At 45.6% G+C, this 19,214-nt stretch overlaps 1 protein-coding gene across 8 annotated transcripts in view; it reads left to right on the top strand.

Moving 5' to 3' along the window:
- SLC16A3 (solute carrier family 16 member 3) overlaps window positions 1-19,214 on the top strand; it is a 78,964-nt gene that overhangs the window by 20,907 nt on the left and 38,843 nt on the right. For all 8 annotated transcript variants that reach the window (XM_077251380.1, XM_077251374.1, XM_077251377.1 and 5 more), the window contains exon 2: window positions 9,330-9,571. In XM_077251380.1, coding sequence (XP_077107495.1) covers window positions 9,349-9,571 — 223 coding nt within the window. In that variant the 5' untranslated portion in view covers window positions 9,330-9,348. The remainder of the gene's footprint in view (window positions 1-9,329; window positions 9,572-19,214) is intronic.

Here is a 19,214-nt window from a genome sequence, read left to right as displayed (position 1 = left end):
TTGGCTCCCTCTTGTGGTCACTAGTGGTTTGGCATTTGGATAGTCCTTTCCCAGGTTGGTACTCACCTGCTTCGTTAGGCCTGGGGTGTTGCTATTTAAACTTCCTGGATTCTCAGTCCAGTGCCTGGCATCGTTGTAATCACTTCATTTCTGTTTGCTCCTGTCTTCAGGTCCTGGTTCTTTGCAAGATAAGCTAAGTCCTGCTTTCTTATTTTTGATCATTTGCATTGTTTATATTTTTGTCCAGCTTGTACAAAATGTGATTCCTGATATCGCTGGAAGCTCTAGGGGGCTGATATTCTCCCCCCACACCGTTAGTCGGTTTGGGGGTTCTTGGATATTCAGCGTGGATATTTTGCAGGGTTTTTTGCTGACCATATAAGTCATCTTACTATATTCTGCTATTAGTCAGTGGGCCTCTCTTTGCTAAAATCTAGTTCATTCTTACGTTTGTCTTTTCTTCTTACCTCACCGTTATTATTTGTTGGGGGCCTGTATTACTTTGGGGTCTTTTCTCTGGAGGCAAGAGAGGTCTTATTTTCCCTGATAGGGTTAGTTAGTTCTCCGGCTGGCGCGAGACGTCTAGGATCAACGTAGGCACGTTCCCCGGCTACTGTTAGTGTTTGTGCTAGGATCAGGTATATGGTCAGCCTAGTTACCACTTCCCTATGAGCTGGTATTTATGTTTGCAGACTTTGCTGTAATCTCTGAGATCCCCTGCCATTGGGATCATAACAGTATGGCCCCATAGATGTTCCTTATAAAGCTGTGCCATATATGCTCTGCACTGTTAATTATGGCCCTATAGATGCTCATTATATAGCTGTGCCCTATATGCTCTGCACCGTTCATTATGGCCCTATAGATGCTCCTTATAAAGCTGTGCCATATATGCTCTGCACCGTTCATTATGGCCCTATAGATGCTCCATATAAAGCTGTGCCATATAGAATGCTCTGCACCGTTCAGTTTGGCCCCATAGATGCTCATTATAAAGCTGTGCCCTATATGCTCTGCACCGTTCAGTTTGGCCCCATAGATGCTCATTATAAAGCTGTGCCATATATGCTCTGCACCATTCAGTTTGGCCCCATAGATGCTCATTATAAAGCTGTGCCATATATGCTCTGCACTGTTCAGTTTGGCCCCATAGATGCTCATTATAAAGCTGTGCCATATATAATGCTCTGCACCGTTCATTATGGCCCCATAGATGCTCATTATAAAGCTGTGCCCTATATGCTCTGCACCGTTCATTATGGCCCCATAGATGCTCATTATAAAGCTGTGCCCTATATGCTCTGCACCGTTCATTATGGCCCCATAGATGCTCATTATAAAGCTGTGCCCTATATGCTCTGCACCGTTCAGTTTGTCCCCATAGATGCTCATTATAAAGCTGTGCCATATATGCTCTGCACCGTTCAGTTTGGCCCCATAGATGCTCATTATAAAGCTGTGCCCTATATGCTCTGCACCGTTCATTATGGCCCCATAGATGCTCCTTATAAAGCTGTGCCATATATGCTCTGCACCGTTCAGTTTGGCCCCATAGATGCTCCTTATATAGCTGTGCCCTATATGCTCTGCACCGTTCAGTTTGGCCCCATAGATGCTCATTATAAAGCTGTGCCATATATGCTCTGCACCGTTCAGTTTGGCCCCATAGATGCTCATTATAAAGCTGTGCCATATATGCTCTGCACCGTTCAGTTTGGCCCCATAGATGCTCATTATAAAGCTGCCCCATATGGAATGCTCTGCACCGTTCAGTTTGGCCCCATAGATACTCCACATAAATCTGTGCCATATATAACGCTGCTGCTGCTGCTGCAATAAAAAAAACAAAACACATACTCACCTCTCTTGCTTGCAGCTCCCCAGCGTCCGGTCCCGGCGTCTCTCCGCACTGACTGATCAGGCAGAGGGCGGCGCGCACACTATATGCGTCATCGCGCCCTCTGACCTGAACAGTCAGAGCGGAGAGACGCCGGGAAGACAGAGCAGCGCCCGGCGTGTGGATCGTGGACAGATAAATATGCGATACTTACCTGCTCCCAGCGTCCCGCTCCTTCCCCCGGACAGCTGGTCTCCGGGTGCCGCAGCCGCTTCCTCTATCAGCGGTCACCGGCACCGCTGATTAGAGAAATGAATATTCATTTCTCTAATGAGCGGTCCCACGTGACCGCTGTACAGGGGAAGAGCTGCGGCACCTGAAGACAGTGTGACGGGCAGGGGGAGCGTCAGGATCACCGGGACTAGGTGAGTATGCCTCAGCACTCTCTCCCCCTCACCCGCCGACCCTGCCACAGACCGTGACTCGAGTATAAGCCGAGAGGGGCACTTTCAGCCCAAAAATTTGGGCTGAAAATCTCGGCTTATACTCGAGTATATACGGTACTTGTTTTTTTATGTTAAACGGGGGGAATACAGCATTTTAAAAGGGGTTGTGCAAGAAATTGACATCTCCTTAAAGACAATAGAGAAGGGTAGTGCCAGCTCACCGTTGAAGTTTATAGGAGTCCAGCGTGCATGGAATCACGAGCCGACCACTCATGTGTAGCGATTGCAGGAAAAAGAAGAAATGTTCCAGCTTCTAGTAAAAATTTTTAGAGTAATCTTTATTCCATCAAAAAACATATAGTGTATGTTTAAATATCTACCTTTCTTTAAACCCCCATATGAAAATCTTCTATAATTTAGGTAGCTTTCAAGCAACAAGCGCTTGTTCTGGTTAGACAATGGTACCGTAGAGTTGGCAGTGTGCAGTTTGCATGAATAAACAACAGGCAGGACTGGGCAAGAACCTTGCTCTATACATGTAGTCTGTAGTTCGTTAACGGCGGTATTGTGTATTTGTTTGTACCATACTATTACAATATAATCTTTTGTATCCTTCCTGTAAATTACACACTGGTAATGATTCCACATTAGGTGTGTAAACTGTTGCTATGCACCAAGATTAAAAAGGTATTGCACCCCTTTCTGTGACTGAGTCGCTTACATCTAGTATTGCAGCTTGGCTTAGGCCGGGTTCACACTTGCGTACCGGGGCCTTGCGGAGGGCTGCGTACGTCCTCCGTTAAGCCCTGCCTTCTTCCGCATACTTCTGCATGCATCCTGCGTACCTATCTTTAATATTGGGTAAGCAGGACATGCGGATGTATGCGGAAGCATCGTTTTGACGCGCCCACCGTCCGCACAAAACGCAACTTGCTGTGTTCCCGTGCGGTTGGCGGGCTCGTCAAAACAACGCATCCGCATACATCAGCATATCCTGCATACCCAATGTTAAAGATAGGTACGCAGGACGCATGCTGAAGTATGCGGAAGTAGGCGGGGCTTAGCGGAGGAAGTACACAGCCCTCCGCAAGGCCCCGTTACGCTAATCTGAACTTAGCCTTACTCCAACTGCAAGAGAGTGCTGTTCATAGGCAAAATATAATAAAAACATACATGTACTGGCCCTGGCCCTGGCATTTGAAATCACACAGGCCCATGCTGTCCCCGTCCCAAGCACCAGATAGATTATATTACCCTGGATGGAGGAAGGCAAGACCATTATTTCTAATGATACCCGTGGCTTGCTGGAGTAAGTGCTTCGTCACAACTCTAAGGCTATGTGCACACGTAGCGTTTTTTACCGCGGAAATGCAGCGTTTCTGCAGCTGCGGGTCCGCAGCAGTTTCCATTGCGTTTACAGTTACATGTAAACCCTATGGAAACCGCAATCCGCTGTGCACATGCTGTGGGAAAAACCGCGCAGAAACGCAGCGGTTTACATTCCGCAGCATGTCACTTCTTTAGTGCAGAATCGCTGCGATTCTGCACACATAGGAAAGCATTGATCCGCTTACTTCCCGCATGGGGCTGTGCCCACGATGCGGGAAGTAAGCGGTTCATGTGCGGATGGTACCCGGGGTGAAGGAGAGGAGACTCTCCTCCAGGCCCTGGGAACCATATTTGTGTAAAAAAAAAAGAATAAAAATAAAAAATAATGATATACTCACCTCTCAGCGCTGCACGAGGCGTCCGGTCGCAGGGTTGCTATGCGAGCAGGGCCTGCGATGACGTCGCGGTCTCATGACCGTCCTTCTCGCACAGCATCTTTGGAACCGGACCGCCGCGTGCAGCGCCGAGGAGATCGGGACGTCAGAGGGTGAGTATAACCATTTTTTATTATTTTTAACATTACTATTGATGCTGCATATTGCTGCATATGCAGCATCAATAGTATAGGAGTAAACCCGCAGCGGAAACCGCAAAACAAACCGCGATAAATCTGCAGGGATAACCGCAGCGGTTTTGCCTTGCAGATTTATCAAATCCGCTGCGGGAGAACCCGCAGGACCCGACCTACGTGTGCACATAGCCTTAACTGTATCGGTGTCCTAAGAAGACCAATTCTGTTAACAACGTAGCAGACAAGGCGGCCCACGACCAGACAAGCCCTTTTAGCATTGCCAGATGGCCAGTCCGGCCCTGATCACAGGTGTTGGCTTTTTAATCTGTTACCACTAGTAATGGCCCTTCCAGCAAAGATGTCACATTATGAGGTAGCTTAAAGAAGACAACTGCTACTAAATCACCTTCAGTATCTCATAAAAATACTCTCCTCATACAGTGGTACGGTTTCTGCAATGTGGCAGGTCACGTAATATTGTTGTCACAGAGTGCAGCAGCCCTGCAGTGTTCTCACAAAAGCAGACATCTGCTGTGATGGAATAGTAAAGGTCAGCGGCGTAACTAGAGTCTAAAGGGCCCCAGTGCAAAATTTTGACCTTGGTCCCCAACTGAACATTGAACAGATCTATCAGGCCACATAGCATTCTAGATTCTATACAGTAAATACCAACAAAAATGAGCAGCTATGGAAAACATTCAAGAGACACACTCTAGGATAAATCTGAAAAGCAACATGAGTAAAAAAAAGGAGTGCAAACTGGGTCTCATAAAAAATAACATTTTATTTAGCTATCATAAAAGTATATGGATATGAAAAACATACATAACACAGAGTGTTCCTGAAAGTAGTCCTGGTGCACATGTACAATTTACCCAATGTAATTTGGGGGGGAAACAACACTAACAAGGTGAAGACCCTATTATAAACACCCCTATTTAGGGAGCATAGTGCTATGAGTATTAGTGAAAAAGAGAAGATAAGTGAATATTTACATTTAGATGGGATGTCAATACAAGAGGGTAGAGTACGTGTGTCCTGGCCCACAAGCCCCAACGCACACTTCAGCCAAGGCTTCGTCCATTCTGGACCTTCATGGTGGGCTGAATGGCTGGTGTACTGTGAAGGAAGCCACATAAGCAAACCACCAATGAATATACTAAATATACATTTCAGCATGCCATATCTAATATATAAAGCTGAATGTGTGTGTGTGTGTGTGTGTGTGTGTGTGTGTGTGTGTGTGTGTGTGTGTGTGTGTGTGTGTGTGTGTGTGTATGTGTGTGTGTGTATGTCCAGGATTGGCATCTGCACCGTCGCAGCTACAGCCACAAAATTTTGCACAGTCACACGCCTGGACCCCGAGAGCATCATAGGCCATGTTGTGAGGCAAAATTTTAACCCCGCGCATTCCAATTCACCAAACAATTTTGCCCCTATCTACATAATGGGGAAAAAGTGAAAGGAAAATTGTTGGAGGCAAATTGACAGCTGCCAGATGTGAACAAGGGGGACTTAAAGAATGAGAGCGATGGCGCCAAAGAGTATATACCGTACAGTTGCTATGGTGGGGCCCCGACATGGGATACTCACCACACACGGGGATATGAACACGCACACAAAATGCGCCACACACTACCACGTGCTCGAACACATATACCACCCTCAGCACACATTTCACCACACATACACCAACCTCGCCACATAAAAGTCAAAACACAAAAGTCGCCACTCAAAACTTGCCACGCGCAAAATTTGCCACATGCAAAACTCGCCACACGTGCAAAACTCACCTCATGGAAAACTCGCCACACGCAAAACTAGGCTCACACAAAACTAGCCACACGTGCAAAACTCACCTCATGGAAAACTCGCCACACGCAAAACTTGCACACGCGGAAAAATTGCCACATGTACAAAAGTTGCAACACATGCAAAAGTTGCCTCACACAAAACTTGCACATACTCAAAACGCACCACACATAAAACTCGCCACTCGCAAAACTCGCCATGCGCAAAACTTGCTGCACACAACTTGCTACACTTTTCTGTCACATGCAACTCGACACACAAAAAGTTGCTACACGCATGTCGCCACACAAAACTCGTCTCACAAAAGTCGCTAAATGCATGTCGCCACACGCAACTCAACACGCACAACTTGACACACGAAACTCGCCCTAAAACACACACAAGTATGGTATTATCCTTCAAGAATAAAAATCTGATTAATAAGCAGACAAACTACAAGAGCAACAAATGTACCATATTGGAAATACCCGCAGCTGTCAGTCACATGACCTGTCTATTATGTGTATGTGTGAGCTAATATATATACTGCCAGGGGGAGGGCTTCCTGTTGGCTGGGGATTTATCAGGCTGCCAATAGCAACCAATCACAGCTCAGCTTCTATTTTGCTACATCTAATTAATCTGAGCTCTGACTGGTTAATATAGGCAACAAAGGACATTCTCAGTATAACAAAGCTTGTGTGAGGTAATACCATGTCAGTTACCGTCACACTCAGCGATGCTGCAGCGATATAGACAACGAGCCGATCGCTGCAGCGTCTCTGTTTAGGTCGCTGTAGAGACGTCAAACACAGCAGCTCCAGAACGATGCAGGAGCGATCCTGTGACGTAGCGGTGACTCACTTATCGTTCTCGCAGGTCGTTAGCTCCATTGTAAAACATTGCTGGCATCGTTGCTTTTGCTGTCAAACACGATGATACACACCGATCTGACAACCAAATAAAGTTCTGGACTTCTAGCTCCGACCAGCGATATCACAGCGGGATCCAGATCGCTGCTGCGTCTCAAACACAACGAGCTCGCTATCCAGGACGCTGCAACGTCACGGATCATTGTCGTTCTCGTTGTAAAGTTGTTTAGTGTGAAGGTACCTTTAGGGTGTGTTGGTGAAAAGGCTGATGTCAGTCACATTACCTCTATGTGAGACGATATAGAAACTGCCAGTTAGGCTACGTTCACATTTGCGTTGTGCGCCGCTGCGTCGGCGACGCAACGCACAACGCAAACAAAAACGCAACAAAACGAACGCTAAAACGCTGCGTTTTGCGACGCATGCGTCCTTTTTCGCCGAAAGTTGGATGCAAAAAAAATGCAACTTGCGTTCTCTGCGCCCAACGCTTGCGGCCAAAAAAACGCATGCGTCGCAAAACGCAGCACAACGCATGTCCATGCGCCCCCATGTTAATTATAGGGGCGCATGACGCATGCGGCGATGCTGCGGCGCCCGACGCTGCGGCGCCGAATGCTAATGTGAACGTAGACTTACAGACTATTTTTACCACAATAATGCCTCATAAGAAAAGGAATTCCATGGCACGAATGTCAGCTGATGCAAAAAGAAAAGCTGCATTACGGGCCAATGAAAAATGTGAAGACCGAGAAACAAGGCTGACACACATGAGAACAGCAGCTGCTTCCTCAAGAGCCAAAGAACTTTCTGAGCAGAGGGAAGCGAGGCTTGCAGACATGAAAACAAGAGCTGCTTCCTCAAGAGCCAATGAACTTTCTGAGGAGAGGAAAGTGAGGCTTGCAGACAAGCGAACAAGAGCTGCTTCTTCTAGAGCCAATGAACTTAGTTTTTGCCTTTTAATAATTAAATTTCTATCTATTTGTTTTGTGGTTTTTGTGTGCAGAATAAATTTTTGTTAACACATTCTATTTTGCTAACAGCAGTTATTAACCAGGGTGAAGCCGGGTAGTACAGCTAGTATGACTATAAAGTCTGTATAAAGCCATGTTAACGTTATCAGTACTTGGTCAGTATTTTACCTCAGTACTTGTAAGCCAAAATCAGGAGTGGAACAATCAGAGTATAATAGAAACACTTCACCACTTCTGTATTTATCACCCACTCCTGGTTTTGGCTAACAAATACCGAGGTAAAATACTAACTAAATAGTGATCGTGTGAACGTGGCCTACTACAAAGTCTAAATGAGAGGTTCCTGTTCTGGCTTGGGGTCGGGATCAGCCCCCTCTATAATGTCCATGTCCATATGTCCTAATAGGAAATATAGGCAGGTTGTGTGGACTGTAGAACTGTAGAGCAAGATCTGCTTCAGGATTCCTTAGGACCATGTAGTATTAAATGTGCTTGTCAGCAATGTCCTGGGCTCTATTAAAAGTTTTGGCAGCCATAAATAAAACTTTACAGTTTATCTTCTTGTCTAGACCAGGATGAGTGGCACATTGCAGTTAGTAGTGAGAAGTTTTCCTTTTGCTACAGATAAAGGAGTGAATAATTCAGATTGCCACAGTTCCTAAAATTTTACTGCCGGTGGCTACAGTTTAGTGTTCTTTTTGTGTTTTTGGAGTCCATAGGATCTTTTTATAAACAAAAAAAACCCTGTTTTTTGGATTGGTTAAACATGCTCTTAAAACGGATTTCGATCTAAGAAGAAAAGGCAGCAGACTGCCGAATTGTGCACACTGCCACGATTCCCCTGTATTCCCCTTTCGAGTGGAGTTGTTATGAGACTACAAATAAGTAATTTTGTTTTTTCTTGAAAGAAGCCAGATGAAACTAGTTGGCACATGGCAGAAAATCACATGCATGCAGTCACGTGACCACCCATGTATGAGGAATACAGAGGAATCATGACAGTGTGTGGGTTGCACACCGGCCGTCACAATTTGGCAGTCACTTTGTAATTGCAAACCTTTCTTCTAAGACTGGAAAACCCCTTCAATTACTAATTTATTGATTACCCATATGTACTATATGCTTTTATAGCTTATCTTTTTTCCCCAACAAAGCTATAACCCAAAGTTGCTAAAAAGCCTAAATACATGTCAAGTGCTATATTGTTGGCAACCACTGTAGTCTGGTGATCTGCTTGTGTGATGTGTACGTATAGATGTTTGTGGATGATTCTTATTCCAGGCTTACTTCAGGATATGTCCACAAGCAGCAGATATGCTGCAGACATTACTGCCGCACATGATTTGCGAATGTGGCTGTTTCTGGAACCTTTCCATGGATTTGATATGCCATACCACTACAATGCTGGAATACATGCTAACTGATTGTGGGGGTACAAGGATGTAAAATGGTGATTCAGGGCAATGACTAATCTGCGTATAATCACTAAATCTTTTCTGTTCTTCCTTGCAGGTGGACAGAATAGTGCACCATGGGAGCTGTGGTTGTGGATGACAATCCGTCCAAAGTGAAGGCGCCGGATGGTGGTTGGGGATGGGCCGTGCTTTTTGGTTGTTTTGTCATCACTGGATTCTCCTACGCTTTCCCTAAAGCAGTCAGTGTATTTTTCAAGGAGCTAATCAGGGAGTTTGGCATTGGTTACAGTGACACAGCATGGATCTCCTCTATCCTACTAGCTATGCTTTATGGAACAGGTAAGCATTCTTCATGCTCTAAAACTCCCACTTAGAATAAGTTTACAAAAAAAAGTATTTACTCAAAGTGGCCAACCCAATAAATCCCTTCCCGATGTGTAACATAAATTTACACCGCATGCTAATTGCCAGTATATAGAAAGGACTCGGGAGCTGTGCCTGGTGCTGGCTGTGTTAGGCAGTTGGCTTCTGTTTCTACCAGTACCATCAGAACTAGCTTCTGTTGCTGTTCTTTAACCACTTAAATGCCACTGTGAATCTGAGAGCAACATTTCAGTGGAGACATTGCATCATGCAACTATTCCGCCACCTATCAGATCTCACCCCTTCCCCCTCTATAATGCGATTGTGGGGTGCTGATGATTGTCATGGCTGTTGGGGGCTTTCTGAAGGACCTAATAACTGCCATCATTGCACTCCCATGAAGCATAGGCTAGGCTTATGTTTCATATGAAACATAACATATTGTTTGTTTTTTGCTCTATATATTGCAATACTGAACAGTATATAGAATAAGCAATTCAATAATTGCAGGTTAAAAAAATAAAATAAAAATGAAGGAAAATGTTTCCAAAAATGTAAAAAGAAGAAAAAAACTTTTGAACCATCCTCTTCTTCCCAGGTTGAAAAATAAAGAAAAAAACAGAAAACATTGGATGTCTCGCATCCATAAAAGTCCAAGTAACTCCAGAATTGCCGTTTTTCTGGCAGAGCACCTCCCCACAAATAGTTGCTTCCAACTTTGTATGGCCCCAAAAAAGATGATTTAAAAGAAAACAAAAAAAAACCCAGATCCGAGTGCTAACAGTCTATGGGAAACTGATCATAATGGATAGGTTCCGTTTTGCATCCGTTTGTCACTGGATTCGTTACGCATGACTTGAGTGGGACATGCGAACAGAGCCTGAGTGGGACATGTGAAATCCTTGTAAGGCCGTGATCATTATTGTGTAATTAAAATATTTGCCTTTATTTTTATTGTAGTTCCACTCTAGATTGTTTGCTAAACTAAAATTGCAGAATATGACACAACTGCAACATAGCAGAAAGCTGGCTCTTTTGCAGTAAAGACTTGAATTAATTGGTTCTGTCATTCATCTCCACCAGTGATTCTTATGTGTTATTGCCGAGCAGGGAAGAACATTAAGGAACATAAAGGGAAAAAAATGCTCCCAGAAAAGTCTTGTTCCCTACATACTGATTAATGCTGGCATGGAAAAACATTTTAGGATAGACATGTCAGCTTTTTGACTTGCTCTATTATTTTGAGTTATTTATATATGACAACCTCAACCTTGACATGGTGCAGATGGCTAGTATGTCAGGAGTTTACTTTTTACTATCACTTTCTGGCTGGAAAATCTTATCCATTCTTTAGATGAGACACTGTCTCTGTAATACTACAGATGATTGTACATGTTCCATTATAGATTCCTAAAAACCTCAGTATATCCGTGGAGGTACAGTGTGAGCACATGTTCTGCAGGTCTATGCGGCACAGATACACCATAGAGACTCGTGTATGAGTCCTTGGACTGAGATTCCAGGATGTTATTGGGATTTGTGAGGACAATGACATCTACTCGGTGTAAACGTACAGCATGCTTTTAAGAGCGCATCAATTCCTGAGGCTAAGGGAAAACAATGTTTTGGGAAGCTCAGATACCCAGATACATTAGACAGGAAGCGGTATTTGTATGTTGAGCTGTCGTTCTTTGTCTGGATTATATTTTTTCCAAACAATTTTGGGTTCCTGCCAGGAGGACAGTCATTCTCTCAGTTGTATGTGATTTCTCTTCCCGAGCCGGATAAGCCAGACCAGGATAAGGACGGTGTAATCCTGCCTAGTGTTGTATCTAGCTGCTGAGTGAAGACAGGCTAATGGTCCAGCTGGACTGGCAACCTGTCACTTATTTACATGGGATCAGTCTTCTATGATGGCGGTCTCATTTTATTTCCTGATTTAATTTAAAGAGAACCTGACATCTAAAAAATGGTATCTGATTTGCCAGCAAGAGGAGCTCATTAGCTTGGGATACATTTTTGTGGGAACAATTTCAGTAAGATTTACTTAATGTTCATTAAAATCCCTGGTGTTTGTATTATTATTTATTATTATAGCGCCATTTATTCCATGGCACTTTACATGTGAAAAGGGGTATACATAATAAAAACCAAATAGAATAATATTAATCAATACAAATCACGACTGGTACAGGAGGAGAGAGGACCCTGCCCATGAGGGCTCACAATCTACAAGGAATGAGTGAGGATACAATAGGTGAGGGTAGAGCTGGTCGTGCAGTGGTTTAGTGGATCGGTGGTTACTGCAGGTAGAAGACTTGTCGGAAGAGGTGGGTCTTCAAGTTTCTTTTGAAGGTTTCCATGGTAGGCGAGAGACTGATATGTTGTGTTAGAGAGTTCCACAGGAGTACCGGGAGACAAGGTCACAGATGTATAGAGGAGACAGGTTGTGGGTGGCTTTGTATGCCATAGTTAGGGTTTTGAACTGGAGTCTCTGGGTAATGGGGAGCAGGTGAAGGGAATGAGAGAGGCGAGGCCATGGAATAGCGAGGGGACAGGTGAATTAGTCAGGCAGCAGAGTTTAGGATAGATTGGAGGGCTGCAAGAGTGTTAGAAGGAAGGCCACAGAGCAGGAGGTTGCAGTAGTCAAGGCGGGAGATGATGAGGGCATGCACGAGTGTTTTTTCAGATTCTAGATTGAGGAATGTACGGATCCGGGAGATGTTTTTTAGTTGAAGTCGGCAGGAAGTGGAAAGGGCTTGGATATGTGGTTTGAAGGTCTGTAGTTATAGGAAGTGGTCCACTGTGTGAAAGGCAGAAGACAGGTCCAGGAGAAGGAGGACAGAGTAGTGTTGCTTGGCTTTGGCAGATAGTAGGCCATTGATGACTTTAGTTAGGGCAGTTTCAGTAGTGTGATACGGTCGGAAGCCAGATTATAAGCGGTCGTAGAGGGAGCAGGAAGAGAGGTGGGAGGACAGTTCGAAATGGACATGTTGTACCAGTAGTTTTGAGGCAAAGGGGAGAAGTGATAAGTGGCGATAGCTAGATGCAGAGGATGGGTCAAGAGAGGGCTTTTTGAGGATGGGTGTGATTGAGGCATGTTTGAAGCATGATAGGAAAACGCCAGTTATTGATAGGTTGAAGAGATGGGTTAGAGTTGGGATGAAGACTGTGGTGAGGTATGGGATGAAGTGGGATGGGATCAGGTCAAGTGCACAGGTGATGAATTGTGATCTCGAGAGTAGGGCGGAAAGTTGGTCTTCTGTAATGGTATGGTATGGGCAGCACGGTGGCTAAGTGGTTAGCACGGCAGCCTTGCAGCGCTGGAGTCCTGGGTTCTAATCCCACCTTGGACAACATCTGCAAGGAGTTTGTATGTTCTCCCTGTGTTTGCGTGGGTTTCCTCTGGGTTTTCCGGTTTCCTCCCACATTCCAAAGACATACTGATAGGAAATTTAGATTGTGAGCCCCATTGGGGACAGCAATGATAATGTGTGCAAACTGTAAAGCGCTGCGGAATGTTAGCGCTATATAAAAATAAAGATTATTATTATATGGTGGAGAATCTGGTTTTAGAGAAGGAGGGCTTCTCTAAAGGGGGTTGTAGGCCAAAGCTTTCTCTGATGTTATCAATCTTCTGTTTGAAGAATGAGACCGTCTTCAGCTGAGTTGAGTGGAGAGGGAGGAGGTGCTGGGGGACAGAGGAGAGAATTTAAGGCTCTCACACGTAGCAGAATTGCCGCAGAAATATCCGCGGCAATTCTGCGCCTCCTGCCGCGGGTATATCGCATGCAGAATTTGCATGCATATACCCGCAGAAAACTAGCGTTTTGCAAGCATAATTAGCTTGCAGAATGCTAGAGTTTTCCAAGCGATCTGTAGCATCGCTTGGAAAACTGACTGACAGGTTGGTCACACTTGTCAAACATAATGTTTGACAAGTGTGACCAACTTTTTACTATAGATGCTGCCTATGCAGCATCTATAGTAAAAGATAGAATGTTAAAAATAATAAAAAAAATAAAATAAAAGGTTATACTCACCTGCAGGCGTCCGTTCCTAATGCTGTGTGTTCAGGACCTTCCATTGACGTAGCGGTCACGTGACCGCGGTCATGTGACCGCGACGTCAACACAGGTCCTTCACACACACCTCGGAAGCCGCTGAGAAGGTCGGGCCGCCAGAGGGTGAGTATATCGCTATTTTTTATTTTAATTCTTTTTATTTTTACCACTTATATGGTGCCCAGTCCGTGGAGGAGAGTCTCCTCTCCTCCACCCTGGGTACCAACCGCACATAATCTGCTTACTTCCCGCATAGTGTGCACAGCCCCGTGCGGGAAGTAAGCAGATCAATGCACTCCTATGTGTGCAGAATCGCCGCGATTCCGCAATTTTAATGAACATGCTGCGTTTTTTTCTGGATTTCGATTCCGCTCAGGAAAAAAATGCAGCATGTGCACAAAAAATGCGGATTGCATTCTGTTACATAGGATGCTTAATGTTAGCGTTTTTTTCGCGGTTTTATAGCGTTTTTATAGCGAAAAACCGCGAAAAAAACGCAAAAAATCTGCTACGTGTGCACACAGCCTAAGGTGTTGAATAGCTGTTTAGAGTTGTGAGACGGAGGATATGAGAGATGAGAAGTAGGTTTGTTTTGCTGCAGTGTGTGTGGCCTTGTCAGTAGTGAGGGACGATTTGAATGCGATGAAGTGCTCATTGGAGAGGGATCTTTTCCATCTCCGCTCCTCAACCCTGGAAGCCCACCTCAGTTCTTTGGTCAGGCTGGTGTGCCAGGGTTGTCTGTTGATTTTGTGAGAGTGGCGACTGATTCAAGAACTGCAGCTATTGTGGTGTTATATAAAGTGGCAGCGGGAACTTGTGATGTCAGTAAGAGGGAGAAGGGATTCAGAGAGTGAGTGTAGATTGAGGTGTTTAAGATTTCTGCGAGGGTTTGCAAGTTTGTGGGGTGGGATTGTGGACCTGGAGAGGAGAGGGAAGAGAATGTAAGCAGGTTGTGGTCATAAAGAGGTAGAGATGAGTTATAGAAGTTAGATTGGGAGCAAAGGCAGGTGAAGATGAGGTCCAGTGTGTGGCCATCTTTGTGAGTGCCTGCAGAAGATCATTGAGCAAAGCCGAAGGAAGTGAGAGATAGAAGTTTAGTGGCAGCTGAGAGGGAAGTGTCAATGAAGATGTTGAAGTCACCCATGATTATAGTGGGAATGTCAGCGGAGAGGAAATGAAGTAGCCAGGTGGTGAAGTGGTCGAAGAAAGTGGTGGCTGGCCCTGGGGGGGGCAGTAAATGACAGCCAGTTGGAGGCTGGTGGGGTAGTAGATGTGCACATGAGATGTATGCACATGGGTCTAGTGTGCGGTCCTAATAGTGATTGACAGTCTTATCTGTATCATTGTGTATACAGAGATAGCTGTCAATCAATAGTAAAACTACTCGCTTTACTCGTGTACATACAAACACCAGGGATTTCATTTAATAAAATACAAGTTGGGGTATGTGCACACGTTAACTGTTTGGGGCAGAAATTTCTGCATCTTTTCTGGATCTCTTTGACCGGAAAAAACACATCTTTTGATTGTGTCTAAATCAGCAGCACACATAAAAAAATCCACTCTACCCTGGTATCTCTCTGAAATCTGCAACGTGTGCACAGGCCTTTATGCTGAATCTTTTCCAACAAAGGTTTGTTGTAAGAGATTCCATATACCGTATATACTCGAGTATAAGCCGACCCGAGTATAAGCCGACCCCCCTAATTTTGCCACAAAAAACTGGGAAAACTTATTGACTCGAGTATAAGCCTAGGGTGGAAAATGCAGCAGGTACCGGTGAATTTCAAAATTAAAAATAGAAACACCATACCGTTCATTATGGCGCCATAGATGCTCCACATAAAGCTGTGCCATATATACAATGCTCTGCACCGTTGCCCCATAGATACTCCACATAAAGCTGTGCCATATATACAATGCTCTGCACCGTAGCCCCATAGATAGCTGTGCCATATACACAATGCTCTGCACCGTTGTCCCATAGATACTCCACATAAAGCTGTGCCATATATACAATGCTCTGCACCGTTGCCCCATAGATAGCTGTGCCATATATATAATGCTCTGCACCGTTGGCCCATAGCTGTGCCATATAGTGCTCTGCACTGTTGCCCCATAGCTGTGCCATATAGTGCTCTGCACTGTTGCCCCATAGCTGTGCCATATAGTGCTCTGCACCGTTGCCCCATAGCTGTGCCATATAGTGCTCTGCACCGTTGCCCCATAGCTGTGCCATATATATAATGCTCTGCACCGTTGCCCCATAGCTGTGCCATATAGTGCTCTGCACCGTTGCCCCATAGCTGTGCCATATAGTGCTCTGCACCGTTGCCCCATAGCTGTGCCATATAGTGCTCTGCACCGTTGCCCCATAGCTGTGCCATATATATAGTGCTCTGCACCGTTGCCCCATAGCTGTGCCATATAGTGCTCTGCACCGTTGCCCCATAGCTGTGCCATATAGTGCTCTGCACCGTTGCCCCATAGCTGTGCCATATAGTGCTCTGCACCGTTGCCCCATAGCTATGCCATATAGTGCTCTGCACCGTTGCCCCATAGCTGTGCCATATAGTGCTCTGCACCGTTGCCCCATAGCTGTGCCATATTGTCATGGTTCCCAATGGCAAGGGAACGTCAGAGAACATAAATAACAGAACAGCTCTTGGGTGATGGAATCTCGAGCTGACCGTGAGCTAAACCTACCACACAACTAACAGTGGCCGGGTGGCGTACCTACGTTTTATCCCTAGACGCCTAGCGCCAGCCGGAGGACTAACTAACCCTAATAGAGGAAAAGACAGACCTGGCTTACCTCTAGGGAAATTCCCCCAAAAAGGAGACAGAAGCCCCCCACATATATTGACGGTGAGTTCAGAGAAAAAGACATACGCAGTATGAAGGTAGGTTCAGCAAAGCGAGGTCCGCTTACTAGATAGCAAGAAGATACAATAGGGAACTTCATGGTCAGCTGAAAACCCTATTAAAATACCATTCCGAAATTACTTTAAGACTCATGTGTCAACTCATGACACCGGAGTGGCAATTTCGGCCCACAAGAGCTTCCAGCTACAGAAAAATAACATAACTGTGAACTGGAACAAAAATGCAAAACAAACTTAGGACTAAGAGTCCAACTTAGCTGATAGTAGTCTAGAAGCAGGAACATGCAACAGAAAGGCTCTGGTTACATTGATGGCCGGCACTAGAATAACTGAGCAGCAAGGCTAAATAGGATACACCCATACCCTGATGGAAACAGGTGAACAGAGAAAGTGAAGCACACAAGTCCAGTACCACCAGTGACCACCGGGGGAGCCCAAAAACCAAAATCACAACAGTACCCCCCCCTCAAGGAGGGGGCACCGAACCCTCACAAGAACCACCAGGGCGATCAGGACGAGCCCTATGAAAGGCACGGACCAAATCAGAGGCATGAACATCAGAGGCTGTCACCCAAGAATTATCCTCTTGACCGTAGCCCTTCCACTTGACCAGATACTGAAGTTTCCGTCTGGAAACACGGGAGTCCAAGATCTTCTCCACAACGTACTCCAATTCACCCTCAACCAACACCGGAGCGGGAGGCTCAACGGAAGGCACAACCGGTACCTCATACCTGCGCAATAATGACCGATGGAAGACATTATGGATAGAAAAAGATGCTGGGAGGTCCAATCGAAAGGACACGGGGTTAAGAATCTCCAAAATCTTATACGGGCCGATGAACCGAGGCTTAAACTTAGGAGAAGAAACCCTCATAGGGACAAAACGAGAAGACAACCACACCAAGTCCCCTGTCATGAATCCCCAATGGCGAGGGATAGCACAGGACAAGCGAATTATAACAAATATCGGACGAGCTCTAGGGTGATGGAACCTGGGCTGACCGCTGCCCTACGCCTGACAAACGCAACTAGAGATAGCCAGGGAGCGTGCCTACGTTGGTTCTAGACGCCACGCACCAGCCTAAGAGCTAACTAGTACTGCAGAGAAAACAAAGACCTCACTTGCCTCCAGAGGAATTAACCCCAAAGGTATAGTTGCCCCCCACATGTATTGACGGTGAAATGAGAGGAAGGCACACACATAGAGATGATGTATATAGCTTTAGCAAATAGAGGCCCGCTGAAAACTAGAAAGCAGAATGATACAAAAGGGGACTGAGCGGTCAGCAAAAAACCCTAATCAAAAATACCATCCTGAGATTACAAGAACCCATGTGCCAACTCATGGCACATGGGGAGAACCTCAGTCCACTAGAGCAACCAGCTAGCATAGAGACATTCTAAGCAAGCTGGACCAAAAACCAAACAACTGAAAATCAGCACTTAGCTTATCCTGAAAGATCTGGGAGCAGGTAGCAGGAACCAAACAGAGCACATCTGAACACATTGATAGCCGGCAAGGGAAATGACAGAAAGGCCAGGTAAAATAGGAAACACCCAGCCACTGATGGACAGGTGGAAACCAAAGGCCGCAACCCACCAAAGTCACCCAGTACCAGCAGTAACCACCAGAGGGAGCCCACAAACAGAATCCACAACAGTACCCCCCCCTTGAGGAGGGGTCACCGAACCCTCACGAGAACCCCCAGGGCGATCAGGGTGAGCTCTATGGAAGGCGCGGACCAAATCAGTCGCATGAACATCGGAGGCGACCACCCAGGAATTATCCTCCTGACCATAACCCTTCCACTTAACCAAATACTGGAGTTTGCGTCTGGAAACACGAGAATCCAAGATCTTTTCAACAACATACTCCAATTCTCCCTCCACCAGCACCGGAGCAGGAGGCTCGACTGAAGGAACAACGGGCACCTCATACCTCCGCAACAACGACCGATGGAACACATTATGAATAGCGAACGATGCTGGGAGATCCAAACGGAAAGATACAGGGTTAAGAATCTCCGAGATCCTATAAGGACCGATGAACCGAGGCTTGAACTTAGGAGAAGAGACCTTCATAGGGACAAAACGAGAAGACAACCACACCAAGTCCCCAACAAGAAGTCGGGGACCCACGCGGCGACGGCGATTAGCAAACTGCTGAGTCTTCTCCTGAGATAACTTCAAATTGTCCACCACCTGATTCCAAATCTGATGTAGCCTGTCCACCACCACGTCCACTCCAGGACAATCCGAAGATTCCCCCTGACCAGAGGAAAAACGAGGATGAAACCCCGAATTACAAAAAAAAGGAGAGACCAACGTGGCAGAACTAGCCCGATTATTAAGAGCAAATTCGGCCAGTGGCAAAAAAGCAACCCAGTCATCCTGATCAGCCGAAACAAAACACCTCAAATAAGTTTCCAAGGTCTGATTAGTTCGCTCCGTCTGGCCATTCGTCTGAGGATGGAATGCAGACGAGAAAGACAAATCAATGCCCATCTTGGCACAAAACGTCCGCCAAAATCTAGACACAAACTGGGATCCCCTGTCAGAAACGATATTCTCCGGAATCCCATGCAAACGAACCACGTTCTGAAAAAACAAAGGAACCAACTCAGAGGAGGAGGGCAACTTAGGCAAGGGCACCAAATGAACCATCTT

This window comes from Ranitomeya variabilis, chromosome 4, assembly GCF_051348905.1.
Source record: "Ranitomeya variabilis isolate aRanVar5 chromosome 4, aRanVar5.hap1, whole genome shotgun sequence".
NCBI classification, from domain to species: Eukaryota; Metazoa; Chordata; class Amphibia; order Anura; family Dendrobatidae; genus Ranitomeya; species Ranitomeya variabilis.
The sequence above is the reverse complement of the archived record's forward strand: the minus strand, read 5'-3'. Positions and strand labels throughout refer to the sequence as shown.